This window comes from Melanerpes formicivorus, unplaced genomic scaffold, assembly GCF_026170545.1.
Source record: "Melanerpes formicivorus ecotype bairdi unplaced genomic scaffold, bMelFor1.0.p_v2 SCAF_38, whole genome shotgun sequence".
Lineage (NCBI taxonomy): Eukaryota > Metazoa > Chordata > Aves > Piciformes > Picidae > Melanerpes > Melanerpes formicivorus.
The window spans coordinates 6,079,688-6,097,796 of record NW_027142390.1 but is presented as its reverse complement, the minus strand read 5'-3'; the positions used below and the strand labels follow the sequence as shown (position 1 = coordinate 6,097,796).

Genomic DNA, 18,109 nt, shown 5'->3' with positions numbered 1-18,109 from the left:
ACTATTGTCTGATTGCCAAATCTACCTCATCTGAGAAATTAAGAATAAAAAAAGAAAACCAAGCCTCTCAGATGGTCATTTCACTCAGCTTGAAATCAAACATATCAGTGTCTGTTCCCAGACTGACCATCACCGTAGCTTGGCAGCCACTCCACACTCCCAGTCACCCAGCGTAGCAGGGGACATACTGCCTCAGCTGATAGCACTGCTCTGAAAACCTGCTAGAACACTGTCAAATACACACAGGAAAACACCCTGTCATCTTCACACCTGTCTCAGGGGGTTGGGAGGGTGGGGAAAGAAATATGCACTCTCTTAACATCTGCTTACAGAATCAGCACAACACTACAAAGTATTAGGAAGACACTTGCCAGTTACCAGCAGCAGCTACACAGCTCTGCTTAGAAGCACTAAGACCTCTGAACTTCCAAAACATGTTACGGGGGACAAATACAGCAGGCTTGGGTCAAGGAAATCCGAGGCACAAATAAAGGGTGGGTCATGGCTGGCTGGAAAGCAGCCCAGAGGACAGGGACTTGGGGGTGCTGGTGGACAAGAAGCTCAACATGAGCTCTCAGTGTGCACTTGCAGCCTGCAAAGCCAATCAGATCCTGGGCTGCATCAAGAGAAGTGTGGCCAGCAGGTCGAGGGAGGTGATTCTCCCCCTCTGCCCAGCTCTGGTGAGACCCCACCTGGAGTACTGCCTCCAGTTCTGGAGCCCCTATTACAAGAGGGATATGGAGGTGCTGGGAGGTGTCCAGAGAAGGGCCAGGAGGATGATCAGAGGGCTGGAGCACCTCTCCTATGAGGACAGACTGAAGGAGTTGGGGCTGTTCAGTCTGCAGAAGAGAAGGCTCCAAGGTGACCTCATTGTGGCCTTCCAGTATCTGAAGGGGGCCTACAGGAAGGCTGGGGAAGGACTGCTCAGGATGTCAGGTAGTGATAGGAATAAGGGGAATGGAAAGAAGCTGGAGGTGGGGAGATTCAGGCTGGATGTGAGGAGGAAGTTCTTCACCATGAGAGTGGTGAAGCCCTGGAATGGGTTGTCCAGGGAGGTGGTTGAGGCCCCGTCCCTGGAGGTGTTTAAGCCCAGGCTGGATGAGGCTCTGTCCAGCCTGATCTAGTGTGGGGTGTCCCTGCCCATGGCAGGGGGGTTGGAACTAGATGGTCCTTGTGGTCCCTTCCTACCCTGACTGGAATCACCATCACTGGAGGTGTTCAGGAGGAGACTTGCCAGGGTGCTTGGTTGCATGGGTTAGTTGATTAGGTGGTGTTGGATGATAGGTTGGACACGATGATCTTGAAGGTCTCTTCCCACCTGGTTTATTCTATTCTATTTCTATCCAATCCTGTAACAATTCAACCACCTTCATATTTTCACAGTACATGAATTTTTAAAAATAAAAGCTGAGGATGTTTTGAGAGCTCAGATAAAACTGTTTGGTAGCTGTTGTAAATTTGGTCTTCCTCCTTCAGCCTATCAAGAGAGCGTCTTCCGTCACAGAAGCCACCTGAAATCTCTTTCTCTCAATAAAATCTGCCCCAAATTAACCAGCACCCTTGATAAATGGACTGATTATAATAAATATTGTATTTTTAATTAAAAAAAAAGCAGCCATGGTGTTAAGGAGCCTGCAGCCTTACTTGGCACAAGGCAGCACACAGCCCTGCCTCAGATTAGTCAGTCAAAATATCTGATCCTCCAGATACTCTCACTGAGGTACTTCAGCCTATTCAGGCAAGATGTGGATAAAAAACACTGGGCACCACAGTAGGCAAACAGCTCTTTTCTGGAATTACCTCTTAGTCACTCACCATCTCCATTTGGCCCTTTCCTAGACACACCAAAAACAATTCCATTGTACTTACAGCACTAACAAAACACCACTAATGCTCAGGCTCCCTGACAAAGATAAAGCAGATAAAATGTCAGAGTTAGCTTTGATTCCATGAATCTAAAGTGTTTTTCCCTTCCAAATTGCTGGCCATTAAAAAAACCTTCCCATAGCATGACAGCACCAGCAAACACTCTGCACTTCAGGGCTGAAAGCTCTCTCTGGACAGTGCTGAGTGGGAGAGAGCTGCAGTTATCTTTAATTGCAAGAGAGAAGCAGGAGGAGAAAAGCAAAACAGATAGCAGTGTGTAATCTAAAATACCAACAAAAGAAGCCTGGAATTCAGACATTGCCACTGAAATAGCTAAAAAACCCAAAGCCAGTGCAGGTCTCAGTCCCCCCACACCTGGGAAATGCTCTCAGGTAAAACACTTCCCTCCATTTTGACTCCACTCAAGATCCAAAGAGCCCAAGAGTCACAACAACAAAGCTGATAAACTAACTCCAGTCATGCAGACTGAGAGGAGTGTGGGTGACACTTGCTCTTTTTCTCCAGTTATGCCCACATGTGGCTGACAGTTTAGGCCTAGTGAGCCTGTACACAATGCATACACCATGGGATTTTTACAGTGTGCAATTGTTTGGATTCCCAGCTTTAAACATTCATGAGGAAGAGGATCAGTGACAGAGTGATCTGATCATCACCTCTAATCAGTTCAGAAACCTGATTCTGTAGCATGTCAGGGGTGTTGGAGATACTCATCTGTTCATCAGCTCCCAGTCACCAAGCTGCCAACCACTGCTCTGGCAAACCCCTGCATTATTTGTTCATTACCAAATTGTGTCTCAAGATGACTCAGAAAAGAGAAGCCTGGAGAAAAGAAGGGTCCAGGGAGACCTTACATTGGCATTTCAGTATTTGAAGGAGACCTACAGGAAGGCTGGGGAGGGGCTATTTAGAAGGGCTTGTAGCAACAGGACAAAGGGCAATGATTTTAAATTAGAGAAAGGCAGATTTAGATTAGACATTAGGAGGAAGTTCTTCAGAGTGAGTGTGGTGAAATACTGGAACAGGTTGCCCAGAGATGTGGTGGAGGCCCCATCCCTGGACACATTCAAACTTGGGGGTCCTAAGCAACCTGATCTAGTTAATGTCCCTGCTCACTGCAGGGGGTGAGATAGATGACCTAGGGTCCCTTCCAATCCAATGCATTCTATGCTTCTATGATTCTAAGAAGCAGGCTAGGAGAAAAAGACCAAAATGATGTCTGACAAAAGAAGAACACATTGTCTGGCTAACAATGGCAAAAGGAAACTGCAAAGTTCAAACAATTTCTCAGTCACAGATACACTGCAACTAGTTGGCCCACAACAGTGCCTTTGTGAAGCTATCAGATGGTCAGAGTAAACACCACACAAAAATCCCCCCAAACGTTTTCTAGGGGGAAGTTTTCAGCCAGGTGCAATCCCAGACACCTTCACACAAATACACTGCCACAGCACAAAGATTAAGCCATTAGGTGTCAAACATGCCAACTGCTTCAGAACCACTGCCACTGAAAATACCAGCCCACACTGCTCACACTACTGCATTACTGATTCACTTGACCCAGAAGGCCAATGCCATTCTGGGCTGTATTAGAAGAGGTGTGGTTAGTAGGTCGAGAGAGGTTCTCCTCCCCCTCTACTCTGCCCCGGTGAGGCTGCATCTGGAATGTCATGTCCAGTTCTGGGCCCCTCAGTTCAGGAAGGACCTCAGGGAACTGCTTTAAAGAGTCCAGCACAGAGCCACAAAGATCTTCCTTATGAGGAGAGACTGAGGGAGCTGGGGCTCTTCAGCTTGGATAGGAGGAGACTGAAGGGTGACCTCATTCATGTTTATAAATATGTAAAGGATGAATGCCAAGAGGATGGAGCCAGGCTCTGCTCAGTGATGCCCAGTGACAGGAGAAGGGGCAATGGGTGGAAGTTGAGGCATAGGAAGTTCCACGAGAACATGAGGAAGTTTTTTTACTGTGAGGGTGACAGAACACTGGAACAGGCTGCCCAGGGGGGCTGTGGAATCTCCCTCTCTGGAGCCACTCAAAACTCACCTGGATGTGTTCCTGTGTGATCCTGCTCTGGCAGGGGGGTTGGACTGGATGATCTTTTGAGGTCCCTTCCAGCCCCTAACATTTTGTGATTACCTACTTGGAAAATTGTCATTGCTATTGCCATGAGGGTTTTTGTCAGTTACCTCAAATGCCTTATGTTTGTTTATATTTACAGATTGGACATCAAAGCTGTAGCATGTTTATCCTCAGCACTTTGAAATCAGGATAGATCAGCTACATCCTAAATGTCATTCTCCACATGCACCTCTATAAGCCCTTCCACTGCTTAACACCACTTCCATTGATGCACTATTACCATCAAGGTGTTCAGCTCACTGGACAAGCGTCCCATGGGACAAAAGAAGTCTGAGAGATCAAGCAGAGAGAAAAAAAGAAACCATGCATGGAGGGGCAGGCAAGTGTAACACATGGAGCATTAAGAGGTTTCACATCTTTTGAAGCAAGTTGAGCTAGAAAAACAGGGAATTCAAAGGAAAAAATCTGTCTACATTTTCACAGGATCACAGTATAACTTAGGTTGGAAAGGACCTCGAGGATCATCGAGTCCAACCTATCAACACAGACCCCATGACTAGACCATGGCACCAAGTGCCACGTCCAGTCCCCTCTTGAACGCCTCCAGGGATGGTGACTCCACCACCTCCCTGGGCAGCACATTCCAATGATGAACGACTCGCTTGGTGAAGAACTTTCTCCTCACCTCGAGTCTAAACCTCCCCTGGCACAGCTTGAGACTGTGTCCTCTTGTTCTGGTGTTGGTTGCCTGGGAGAAGAGACCAACCCCTTCCCAGCCACAACCACCTTTCAGGTAGTTGTAGAGGGCAATGAGGTCTCCCCTGAGCCTTCTCTTCTCCAGGCTAAACAATCCCAGCTCCCTCAGCTTCTCCTCACAGGGCTGTGTTCAAGGCCTCTCCCCAGCCTTGTTGCCCTTCTCTGGACACCTTCAAGTGTCTCGATGTCCTTCTTAAACTGAGGGCCCCAGAACGGGACACAGGACTCAAGGTGTGGCCTAACCAAAGCAGAGCACAGGGCACAATGACTTCCCTGCTCCTGCTGGCCACACTATTCCTAATGCAGGCCAGGATGCCATTAGCCCTCTTGGCCACCTGGGCACACTGCTGGCTCATATTCAGGCGGCTGTCAATCAGCACCCCCAGGGCCCTCTCTGTTTGGGAGCTCTCAGCCACTCTGACCCCAGCCTGTAGCTCTGCATGGGATTGCTGTAGCCAAAGTGCAGCACCCAGCACTTGGACTTGTTAAATGCCATCCCATTGGATTCTGCCCAATCCTCCAGTCCTTTCCCTCCAAGTATGTTCTGTACCCAGATGGTGACAAAGACTAAGAAACAAAAAAGCCACCAGAATATCAAATACGACTGCTCCTACTCTCCAGGCAAAGAATAACAAACAGATAACAATAAAGGTTCTTACTGTCCAGGACCATCCTAGGGGCTAAGACAAAAGACATTTCCCATTGTTATGGAAAACTCAAAAACAAACAATAGCAACAAGGATACCAAACCTTGTGTCTCCCAAAACACATTCACAGTCGCTTGGCTGCTGGGGTGATGTAATCAGTAGCCTATGTTCCGGAGGAGCACTATCTCATGCCACAGCATTTTGAGGCTCCAGCCTTAAGCTTATGGTCCCACCAAGAAAGGCAAACACATCTTCAGCACCCTATCATGAAACAATTGTTTGGATTAAATCATAACTCAAAGGTAATGGCTGCCAACAAGGAGACAAGAAGCAGTGGGAGGTGATGTGAAAATGTAAAACACACACACATACACACACACCCTCTTGTCCTAAAGTATCTTGGGAAAAAATAGTTTGCTGGTCTTAGGCACCCAAGAAGGTTCTCTGCAAGAATTTCTCTTCTCCAAAGCAGTTACTACTGCAGCTATTACTTTAACCCTACTGAGTGAAATCCAAACCCAATCGTTGGTAGCCAGGCCAAAAGATGACTGGCACCAATGCTGGTACTTTGGATTAGACAGTTAGCATTATGAGACCAGGATAAAAGCTTGAGTTTATTGCTTTATAGCTCGGTGATTGATACTTTGCATTTTCCAGTAATGTCTTCTAAACTCCACTGTCATCAGATTACACTCTCATGATTGTCTCTTGAACCAGAGAGCCTTCACAGGTTCAGCACAACTGGGGTGAATGGATATTCCCCTTTAGAGGAAAAACCTGGCTTGCACTACAGAGGTCTTTTTCAAATTTCTCTCTCTTGCTACATTATTAACAAAATCTGTAAGAGCTGCCAGGGAAAGAAAGAGGAAAACTTGTCCCAAACCAAACTGAAATGCTACCAGCCTTGCTCAGAAGTACAGAAAGGTGTGCATTTTCCTTCCGCTGTTCCCACCGCGGCTGCCAGGGCTTTAAAACAAGCTTCTGTAGGAAACTGTGAAGAATTAGCCTGACCAAACACAAAGCCTGGGAAACATCACTTCAGCTTCTGCTTTTCCAAATAAGCAGGCTCACGTCACTGGTTATTACTCTCTCATTACTCTAAACAGCGTGTGTTAAGTGCTTTTGTCTAGAGGCAAAGCCTTGCTCTGACAGCTAGCTGTGCAACTGTCCAGTGCATCAGGAAAGATTCTCATCTAGTTGGTTACCAACTTGTGCTCTCCTATGCAAGATCTACTGGTAGAAACCAAGGTACTTGGGGAAGCAACTTCAAGTACCAAAAGGAAATCCACTCCTTTGCCCACACCCATCATCTCCCTCACTCCACAGTGTGTCACAAATTGTGGGATCTAAAAAACTCAACCAGTACTTTTATCAGCACAACACACCGCTTTACATCACACTGTACAAGCAGAACAAGAAACTCCACCCTGGTTTTAAAGTTGTCCCTATAAAAGTCATAAGCTTTCAATGATAAACACAGGGGGAAACACTCTGACTGGTAACATACAATTAATAATAATCATAACTTTGCCTGCAATTATGACTACACTATCTGTTGCAGTCAGTTACACACACCACCACCAACTACTGCTTAAGAAGATGATGAGAAGAAGTTGACTGTGTTTAGAGAGAATGGTGCCCCTAAAGGCTTTTTGACTTTCTTTATAACAGTAAAATCTGGTTGTTTAAGTCATTCTCTTTCTGCTGAGCCTGAAGAGCTGTCAAGAACTTACCAACTCACCAGGTATGCCAAACCTTCTATTAGCACCACTGTAGTTATTCAACAACCTAATCATTGTGGATGTCTGACAACACACAGCCATGACGCCTGCAGAAGGTGCATTCTATCTCAGTTTCAATCACAGGGAGGGAAGAAGTTAAATCACACTGAACTGCTATTTGAGCCCTGTTTAACACAGTGATATGCAAACACTAATTAACAGCAGTTCCAGTGGTCCTAAGTGTGAGCTATGGAACTCTTTTGCTGACATTAAGCTATTTCTGTGGCCTATGTCAATACAAAAAAATATTCTGACATTCTTTAGTCAAAATTTACATTCCACAACCCCTTCAATCCCAGCTGTAGGTTGAGGGATTTAAAGAGAAGACAGAGACCCTCACCATGAGGGTGGTGAGACACTGAACAGGTTGCCCAGGGAGGTGGTAGAAGCCCCATCCCTCGAGGCTTTTACAGCCAGGCTGGATGTTGTTCTGAGCAACCTGATCTAGTGTGGGGTGTCCTTGCCCATGGCAGGGGGGTCAGGACTAGATGATCCTTGAGGTCCCTTCCAACCCTGACAATTCTATGATTTTCTATTCAGAAAATGCAGTTTCTGGGAGGAAGGCAAATGGAGAGATGTCATCTTCCCATCTCTGAAAAGACCACTGTGCAGAGGAGAGATCCTTCTGAGAACTAACAGCACTCCATACAACCATGCCCACCACACTGCCCAAGCGTTTCAGTCAAGGCTTACCTTTATGATACTCAACACAAGACATTTTTGAAGGTCTCCTCACCCAGGCTGTCAGTGTGGTGTGCCATGTGGAGGGATGCAGGAGATAAAAACAACCAAGCACTGGAAAACTGCAGCTTTTGAATGAAATACCTATAGCAGCATTATATGCAAGTGATGTTTTCCAACCTGGTTTGGTTCTGTGTAAGGTGGGCAAGCTCACACAAAACAAAATGAGGAAAGCTACATTTCCTGCCAGTACGGAGGAAGGTTAGCAATTGCTCACCCAGAGTGCAAGGAAGCATTGACAAATCAGAACAATACTGTTTTATTTAGCCTAGGAGTCCCTTAAAACCAACTCTTTTATTTCTTGACTTGAATCAAGAACGTCAGGCATCGCACCTGGCTCAACACCGTGCAATTTGCTAACGCATTACTTGGAAGCAAACACCACCACCACGCTTGTTTTCTTTAGCACAGAGCTCATGGCTTGCATCAGACTTCAGGTGCTCATTCCACTTTTTTTCCCTGCTTGGTTATGGTCTAGGTTCCCACGAGACTTAAGCACCAACTCAGGTTTCACTTTAGAGCTAAGCTTTGTGTAACGACGTTGCAGCGTGCAGGCAGTACCAATTTAATGACTGCATTAACCAGGAGCGAGAAGGAAACATTTGCCCTTCAGCTAAGCACCTAATCACAGTACCAGAAATGATATCAAGTGATACACCCACCAGTACTAGGTGGAAACACATACCAGAGAGAGGATAGAATGAATTAACCTGTTGATGCCTGGCCCATAGTGCACATTACTGCACTCTGTTAATGCAGTAGATGTCCCTGACATCTGTTGAAAACAAGCTAGGAACAATCTGGTCCTTAACAACATTTAACAGGGTATCAAATACCTCATCCATCTGTCAAACAGGTGAGAGATAACAACAAGAACACAAAAACATGTGCTAAGCTTCCTTCCTTTAAGCTGCTCTAAACCTCCACCTACCAGCCACAAACACTCTCTTTCATTGAGCTGCACAGCCAGCTGCTGCTACATTGAGGAAATAAGGCACTTCAGAAAAATATTAATAGAGAGGGGAAGGGAGGTGATATACAGTTCAAACAGTAATGGAGGTTAGAAGGAAGTTCAGCAATAAAATGAAGAACAACCTAATGATTCCAAGCATCCTGAACAACTCAGGTAGAAGAAGCCTGAGCAAGTCTTGGGCGACTGTTCAGTTGAATACAGTGTCTGCTCCTTCCCAAGCAAAGCCAGGAGGGCAGAACACAGCTATTCCATATCTCAGAAGTAACACACTGAGGCAAAGAAAACACTGAAAGATTGGAAAGGAGGAAATAAAGGAGTGACTAAACCAGGCTATTAGACCAGCCACTCCTATACAGCTTATGGGTCGGCCAAGTTATTTTCAGTAATGAACCCATTAGGGCTGTCCAGAGGGAAGATCCACGTGCAGCATGGAGAAGGCAAAGCACAGTCTTATGAAATCCACCCTCAGTGCACTTAGCAAACACTTGCAATAGACAAGAAAAATGCTTTTTAGATAACAACTTGATAAACTTGCAAAAAGAAATTCATTCAGTTTGAAGTTTGAGCAGGCACAGACCCCAAACGGAGGGGGGATGGAATTAAAGTCAAGGCTGTCTTTACTCAAGGCTAACTAACCTCCTGAGCTTGTCTGCAACACTTGGACTCGTTTTACATGTTCACTGTGTATAGTCTTCAGTAGTCTCAAAAGTCACTCAACAAAAAAAAAAGGAAAGAAAAGATAAACACAGAGTTGAATTTCCAAAGAGTCACCAGAAGGCAAGTGTGTTCCAACAGTCCACCAGCAGCAAATTAAAAACCACCTCTGAAAAAAAGTATTTTTGGAGAAGAGTGGTGTTGCTGCTATTAGTTAAAGCATCACTGTCACATCAGAGTATTGCACCTAAGGTTCAGTGTTTCTGTCTCCCATTTCCTTCTACACATGCACTGTATTTCACACAATCACAGAATGTTAGGGGCTGGAAGGGACCTCCAAAGATCATCCAGTCTACCCCCCTGCCAGAGCAGGATCATAGTATCATATTATCATTCAGGGTTGGAAGGGACCACAAGGATCATCTAGTTCCAACCCCCCTGCCATGGGCAGGGACACCCCACACTAGATCAGGCTGGACAGAGCCTCAGCCAGCCTGGGCTTAAACACCTCCAGGGACGGGGCCTCAACCACCTCCCTGGACAACCCATTCCAGGGCTTCACCACTCTCATGGTGAAGAACCTCCTCCTCACATCCAGCCTGAATCTCCCCACCTCCAGCTTCATTCCATTCCCCCTAGTCCTATCACTACCTGAGATCCTGAGAAGTCCCTCCCCAGCCTTCTTGTAGGCCCCCTTCAGATACTGGAGCCTCAGAGCCTTCTCTTCTCCAGACTGAACAGCCCCAACTCCTTCAGTCTGTCCTCAGAGGAGAGGTGCTTCAGCCCCTAGAGCAGACCACACATTCAGGCAGGGATCTTGGAGGGAGACTCCACAACCCCTCTGGGTAGCCTGTTCCAGTGTTCTGTCACCCTCACAGTGAACAGATTTTTCCTCATGTTTCCATGGAACTTCCTATGCCGCAAACTTCCACCCGTTGCCCCTTCTCCTGTCGTTGGGCATCACCCAGCAGAGCCTGGCTCCATCCTCTTGGCACTCACACTTTACAAATGTATAAACATTAATGATGTCACCTCTCAGTCTCCTCCTCTCCAAGCTGAAGAGCCCCAGCTCCTTCAGTCTCTCCTCATAAGGAAGATGTTCCACTCCCTTAATCACTTTCATGGCTCCGTGCTGGCTCTCTCTAGTAGCTCCCTGTCCTTCTTGAACTGAGGGGCTGAGAAATGGACATTTCCCCATCTACAGAACTTAAACTACTGACATGATTAGAAAAGTTGTAACTGTGGCCTTTCTGCTCTTTCTCCTCTCTACCCTCAGCCCTGCTACCCAGTGCCACCTTCCCTTCCACTTTATGGAAGGTACTAAACTGCACTGCGTTCACAGCACCCTTTCAAGTGAAGCAATCTGGTAATGGCACAGAAAAGGAAATTTAACTGCACTAGTGCAATAGGGAATTCCTGTCACAGCATGGAATTAAAATCCTGTATAGGTGTTGATTCAAGCTGTTGACTTTCTTGGGCATCAAAAAAAACTTTGCACAGAACTAATCCCCAGAACTGGAAGTGCTTCCAACTTCTAGCTCTTTGTTTGTAGTAAAGGCTTTGCAGGTTGTACCCAGGTAGAGTTAGTCTAATTAGTTAAGACATCTACAGTCACAGTTTTGCCAATTTAGCCAAAGAACCATATACAATCAAATACAAAGCCCTCTGCCTTTGTTTTAAGTGACCACAGATGGGTATTTTACTAGCAGTTAACACAAGGAAACATACAATTTCATACAGGTGACACAAAGGGTCCCAAATTCCAACTCAAACTGGTGATTGCCTCCTGTTCCTAAAACTCCGATTGCTGCTTACAGCAAGGCAGACATCTCTTCCTTTCTTTTCCACTGATGACACACCCTGATTGCATACTTAGCTTTTCAACTGGGTCTTAGAGCTGCTTGCTTCAGGAAATTTGGGCAGAAACTCCTCTACTTGCTTACAACTACTAAATAAACAGGTTTTTATATATATATAACAAAAGCAACTACAACTAGGAAAGAAGGAACAAAGCAATAAGTGATATTTAATCATATGACATTTTGTCATCAGTCTGTTTTCTTTGGCCTTTTTCTAAGCAGGGAAAGGATGTGCAGGTGCAGGGGTTTGCTAGACAATGTTTAGAGACACAATCCCCCTGGAGAAATCAGGTCAAAGAAATGCCCTACGACCCAGGTGGAAGGGGAACAAAATTATATGTGTATGTTTTAATAGCCCTTAATGCCCATTAAAGCAGATTCTGGAATCTTGGTTCAGCTTGCTCACGTGTAAGTTTTGCTTTCTCCAGTAAATTCTACAGACCTGGATGCAAACCTCCTCCTTGTATTACATCACATAACCATGGTGGCTCTTAGATACATCCAGAGTAGGACACCCATTAGAAATAAGAAATATCATCAGTTTGGAATCAAATAGAAGAAGCTCCTAAAGGGTACAAAAATGTTACCAAAACTATGCCTTTGCCTTTCAAAATAAAATTGAAGAAACACAAGTTGCATTTTACCTGTTCTGTCATTTCCTACTGTAACAGAACCAAGCCACCTAACTTGGCCATGTTTTCAAGCAGGGTGATATTCAGAGATATTCAATAAGCTCTTGGATTTACACTCACAATGAACAGCAGCTGCTTTTCCAGTATTTTTCTCCTACCTGAAGACTCTCCAATACAGGAATTAGCAGCCTGGTCTGTATTTCCTTCAGATCAAGGCATTAATAGGCAATATTTGTGGAACAGTGAATTAATAAGGGAAAAGAACCAAACAGAAGTGCACAGAATATCCTTTACAGTCAGAGATCTGGAGAATTTCTCAGGAATGGCTTGGAAGTTCTGGGGGCAATGCTTCACTCACACTAATTTTGAGAGAGCAAAACAAATGCAGCCAACTCCACACTGAAAAAAAACAAACAGTGGAAGAAGAAACAGGACACACAGGTTTTTAACTTGCACAAAATCACACCATCAGAAAAAGTGTCTCAAGAAGATTCTCTCAACAAAACAACAATTAACAATTCAGCATCACTCCCTTTCTGCCCAACAAGGCCAGATAGGAAAGCTGCAGTTAGGTAGCAATTCTGACCACAGGCTTTTCCCTCTGTCAGCAAAGGCCTCAACATACAACATTGTTAATGGTCCTCTCTCCAAGTAAGTTTATTATGGCAAACTTTTCCAGGACCAAAAGAAAAAAACCCAACCACCTGTCATTATTCTCAAAAACAAAACAACCACAAGAAAACTATTTCCTACTGCAAAAGCACCATCAGGGAAAATTACCTAGCCTGATTCAACACACAACACTCCCTGGCAAGTACAGAGATTTTATTTCAAACAAACAAAGCCAAATCCATCTCCCCCTCGCGCAGAAAGCCAAGACTCCAGTTAAAAGCCAAGATCCCTGCTCTCTCCCAGCAACCTGTGCTCTCTCTCCAGTCCCCTGCAAAGTCAGAACAAGGCCCAGCAAGGATGGCTGCAAAAGCAGCACTCTGGTATCTTCCATCTTCACCCACATGTCCCAGAGGAAAGGAAAACAAAAAGGTGTCAGAGAGGAGCGACAGGAGAGACACTTACTGCAGACACCAACATCAGGATGCTTCTGCAAGTCTGCCTACTTGACTTGAGCCCCTCACCCAGTCTCCTTAGCTCTGCTTCATCTACCTTCTCCATCTACCCTCCCTCCCTTTTTCTTTCTCATACACTTACAGATGCTCTGGAGATGATTTACACAGTTACTAATTAAGTCCCATACCAAGACCCAAGGATGTGTGTTAAGGCTGCATATGCTCCCAGGCAAGAAGTAGGTTATTACAAATAATCAAGGCATCTGAAGATATGAAATTCTGCAAGCACACACTAAGGCTCCTCTGCACCACACACCAAGGCTCCTCTGCACCATCTCACCAAATCTAAAAAGACAAACTGGGAAAAAAAATCATCCTCTTTCCTTCTACCACCTCCCAGTTGTCACCCTGAAGCATAAACTTAACAATCAGACATACTGGGGTTGGACTCAGGGATCTCTGGAGCTCCCTTCCAACCTCTAATGTTCTGTGACATTTTAAGATGAAGCATTTGGCTACCATAATATCCCCACACCCAAAATCCAAACATGAGTGCAAATCAACTGCAGTGATGCACAGAATGACTGTAAACATTTTATCTCATAAAGAAAGAAAACATGGAGATTGCAAGTGCATGTTTCAACAGTGAAAGGAAATGCAAGTCATTATTTCTCGAGTTGCTTACATTGCTTTCTACAAACACCTCCCCAAGCCTCTTGAAATGAAATATTAGGTGTCTCTATAAAAGCAAACAACTGATTAAAACACAGAACTACTAATGAGGATCTCCAGCTCACTTCTTAAACAAGAGTCAACAGCTTACCACAAGATAACTGCTCCGCAGCAGCTCCTCTGAACCCTCTCTACTGCTCAAGAGCAGGGAAGAAGAATGAAAGAATGGGTTAGCCCTCTTTTTCAATCAGAAGCCAAATTTGATGTGGAAGGAGCATCACTCCAGTGAAAATGCAGGGAATAAGGAGCATCCTTCCTACACGGCCTGGCTGTCCCTGGTGGTGCCGAGTTGCTGCATTACAGAAACAGCTCTACAAAACCCCACTTTCATGCATCCCTGAGATAGCAACTAGGAGTAACCAGACCACCTGCCATACGGTGTGAAGGGTGGCCACTAAGTTATTCAAAGGGGAAAGTGAAACTCAATCATGTATTCAAAACTGCAACCAATGGACAAGGATTACATGGACACCGCTGAATGAACCTGCAATTTAAGTGTGCTCACAGCAGTCTTTCTGAACACTTTAAGCACTGTCTTCAGGAATCAGCTGTGTTACCAGTTGTGCCTCTCACTAAAACCAGGAGGTAGGAAAGCTGTCCCCATTCATTTTCTATACAAGCATTTCATCAGGCTGCAAGACTGTATGCACAAAGCCTTTTTGACCACAATTCAGTTTCAATTTGGATTAACTTAACCACAACTGAAATAAAACTGAGGGGAAAAGCTTCAGCAGCAGCAGAGAAATTGGAACCACGATGCTGTCCATCTAGAACTGTCATTCTTCACAACTAAAACTAAAAATCCAGGGAAGCAGAAACGCAAGCCTGCATTAAGCAAGCAGGCATACAGCTCCAGAGGTAACAATGGTACCTGGAGATGCGTGGTAGATGTTCCATCTGCACTCAGCAGATCACTTGCTAAATGCTGTAAAACTATCTCTGTAAGCTGAGACGTGCTGACTAGCCCGTGCCCTGCCTCAGCCCTCGCTCCTTCAGCACATGCATCAGGACAGAGCTGTGCTCGCAGTGATTGCAGCAGGGCACCACGCAGGCTGCAGGAGCCAGGCACGCATGGGGCTCTCCTTGCTGCTGCCTTTAGCAAGATCCATAACCTGCAAGAGGAACAAGCACACCAAGCTGTACCTTACACCACCTGCAACAAAACAGAGCATGTTCTATGGAACATCAGCCTCTGACTGTCAGACAAACCTCTATCTGCCACCACTCAGAGGGCTGCACGTTGCCTGCACCATAGGCTTATCAGCTCATGGCTAGCAGAGCTGTTGGCTAGCAGAGCTGTTGGCTGGCCATGTGACTTTTCTATGACCAAGTTTTTAATTTTGGTACTGTACTAACTCTGGATTACATTCATGTCCTAAAGGAAAAGGTATAGGGAACAGAACAAACTAAAGAGATAAGCATAGTCTAAAACACATGAGAGCGCCATGAAGTGATGATGCGTGCCTTGTCCCCTTACTCTTTACCAGTCCAGCCACACTCCACACAACCAAGGACAGGAATCTCCATCCAGGCTGCCTGCTTACTCCAAACACCCAGCATGCTTGATACATGACTTTGAACATGAGTGCTTCAAAGAGTGGCCCAAAGGGCAAGAGTTGAAAGAAAACACCCTGGATCTTCCTTCATAAAAGGTACAGAAGCTTGTACCCTCTCTCCAGAGGATGGAGATAATTTTTTTGTTGCTGCTTTGTTTTTGAAGATCTTCCAGAAGAAACATGGCAGAGAAGATCAGACCTACAGAAGCAGGGACAGGCTTGCTGCCCATAGTCCAAAATACCACTGCACATCAAAAAGGAGAACATGGAAAACGACAGGCATGCACACAGTTCCACCCTGACCTTTCATTATTACAGGTCTGGTACTTTTATCTGAGCATCCACTGACGTCTCCCTTGCATCAAAGTGCTGCTCCTCCCACTAGCACTTAGACACAAAACCCAAGAACTGAAGAGATACAGAATGAAGCAAGGACAGTTAAAATGAAAAGCCAGCCTTAGTGCTGCTGTTCTGTACATGCAAACCTGAGAATGACTTGTCATCAGATCACAAGAACGATGATTAATCATCTAAGTATGTCCTGTTTGTAAGAGACACAAAGTAGCAATTAGCATCTAAACAGTATTTTACACACTTCCATTTTACAAGAGCTCACCACCAGCAGACACAAAGCTCTCAGCTTTACCGGTTCAAAGCTGCCTAGCAAGCAAAAATCATATCCATTTCACTTTCACTCTATCTTAAAGTCTTAGCATCTTATTAACAAGAGAACCAACACACTCGGCAACGATTCTGAATCTCTGGCACACTTCCTCGCTTTCCACAGCTTTAAAGATATCACAATTACATCACTATTAATCCACTACGTATCCTGACCTCAATGACCCAGTGAGTATTTTCTTTTTAAACTGCCTATTTCACACTTAAAACAGGGATAGGAAATAAAAATCGTGCACATTCTTCTTGCAGCAAAAATACTATTTTAGAAAATACTTTACACAGAGAAGAAACGAGTCATGGAAGTGCCCTTCCTAAAGTCTGGAGAGATGGAAGTCTGAAGGTTTCCAGCATTTACTCAGACTTGATATTTGTTAATGTATTTCATACCTATTCTATCCTTATAATCCACAAAACAAAACACACACACACAAGAATCCAATGTTTTCAGTCATTCATGCAGGCAGTATTAATGATTCTCAGGATGCAACTCGTTAGTGGAGATTTTTGTCATCCACATAAAGTCTCCATTGCATAATTTTGGCTTTACTAGGTGTAGATCTATACAGCATCAAGAAGGTTCTGCAGCAAATCCAGAGCGGAATTTAAACTGAAATTCAAAGAGATTTAAGGCATAACACAGCCAGAAGTACTTTTTGGGAGGTGGGGGGATAAATACCTTCAGAGGGACACCTCTCCCAGCACATTAAGTGAATAATATACACACAAATGGGGCAAGAACACGGTGACAGCAGTCAAGTGAACACATGCTTTTTAAGCTGGCACAGAATCCGCTCTATCGGATTGAGCTTTAATTGTTGCTGTTTGCCAAAACACCGATTTTTATTTTAAACTAAAACAACAAAACAAAGACAACCAAGACGTAAATTCCCCTTCATCCCCCAGAGAATAAGCGACCGGCCCAGTCTCACGGAGGTCTACGGCCGAGCCAGAAACCGAAATCCGTCTCTGGAGACCCAGTTCAGCACTGCAGCAAGTGCTGGAACTCCTGCCCATGAAGACAGCGAGCGACAAAAGGCAAACCGTCCCTTCCCCAGCCTGCTTTCTCCTGTCACACCCGCACGCTCACGGCACCATGACAGAGACGGGAAACGCTCAGCACTTCTCCTCGCAACTCCCGTTCCCAAACGACAGCTGTCCAGTCATCACCCGCTTTCCCCTCTGCTATCGCTGCCGACGAACCCACGCCAGCCCCAGGGAGAGCCAGGGGAAGCGCCTGCTGAGCTGTCCCGCAGGACAGACGGACGGACACAATTTCCCCGCACGATCCCGCCCGCCCAGACCGGGATGGAAAACTACTTCTGGAGAGAAAGGAGGGGAGGCGGGGGCCGGGCGGCCGCTCCCGCCGGGGGCGAGGCCCGATACCTGAAGGCAGCACACTCCTGCCGTGAGCCGCCGGGGACCCCAGCGCTGCCGGCCGGCCCGCGGCCGGCCCGCGGCCTGCCCAGACCCCGGCGCGGCCCCGGCCCCTTCCCCTAAGGAGCGCGCGGCGCGGGCGGCGCCCCCTCACGCGGGCCCGGCGGGCGGGGGAGGGGCGCCGGCGCGCCGCCAGCCGTTACCCGCCGCAGGCTCCCCCCGCACCTGGCAGTGGGAGACGACGAGGCTCTGGTTCCCTTCCCCGTGATATTTCCATTCATTCTCATCCATCTTCTCCACTTCCATGCCCGGCCCGGCCCGCCGCCGCTGCGAGTGCTGCTGCCGCCGCGCCCCGTGGGGACGGTGCCTGCCGCCGGCCCGCCGCGCTCACGCCTCCCCCATCGCGGCTGCGCGCCGCCCCGCGCAGGAAGTCCCGCCCGCCGCCGGGAGGCGGCGCGAGCTGCCATCTTGGCACCGGGCAACCAAGCCCGCTGCCATCATTGAGCCGGGCAAGAAGGAACGGGCGCAGGAGCTGGTGCCCATGCGGCAGCCTGCACAGCGCAGGATGGCGGAGAGCTCAGTGCCGTGCCCGGCGCCCCCCGGCCAGTTCATGTAGGCCACCGAGCAGAACGGACGGGTGGAAAGCATCTTCCTCCAAAATCCACCACCGAGCCGCCGGCAAAGTGCTTTTTGTG

At 46.6% G+C, this 18,109-nt stretch overlaps 1 protein-coding gene across 4 annotated transcripts in view; it reads right to left on the bottom strand.

The window, feature by feature from the left end:
* The window catches only part of IPPK (inositol-pentakisphosphate 2-kinase), a 35,744-nt gene extending 17,935 nt beyond the window's left edge, over positions 1-17,809 (bottom strand). Inside the window, exon 1 of one of the 4 annotated variants that reach the window (XM_068158021.1) lies at positions 17,640-17,809. In XM_068158021.1, the coding sequence (XP_068014122.1) occupies positions 17,640-17,720 (81 nt within the window). In that variant the 5' untranslated portion in view covers positions 17,721-17,809. Of the gene's footprint in view, positions 1-5,470; positions 5,561-15,844; positions 15,905-17,423; positions 17,516-17,639 lie in introns of those variants that run through there. The other 3 variants (XM_068158024.1, XM_068158022.1, XM_068158023.1) reach the window with 3 other exon arrangements.
* Between the last annotated feature and the right edge of the window lie 300 nt (positions 17,810-18,109).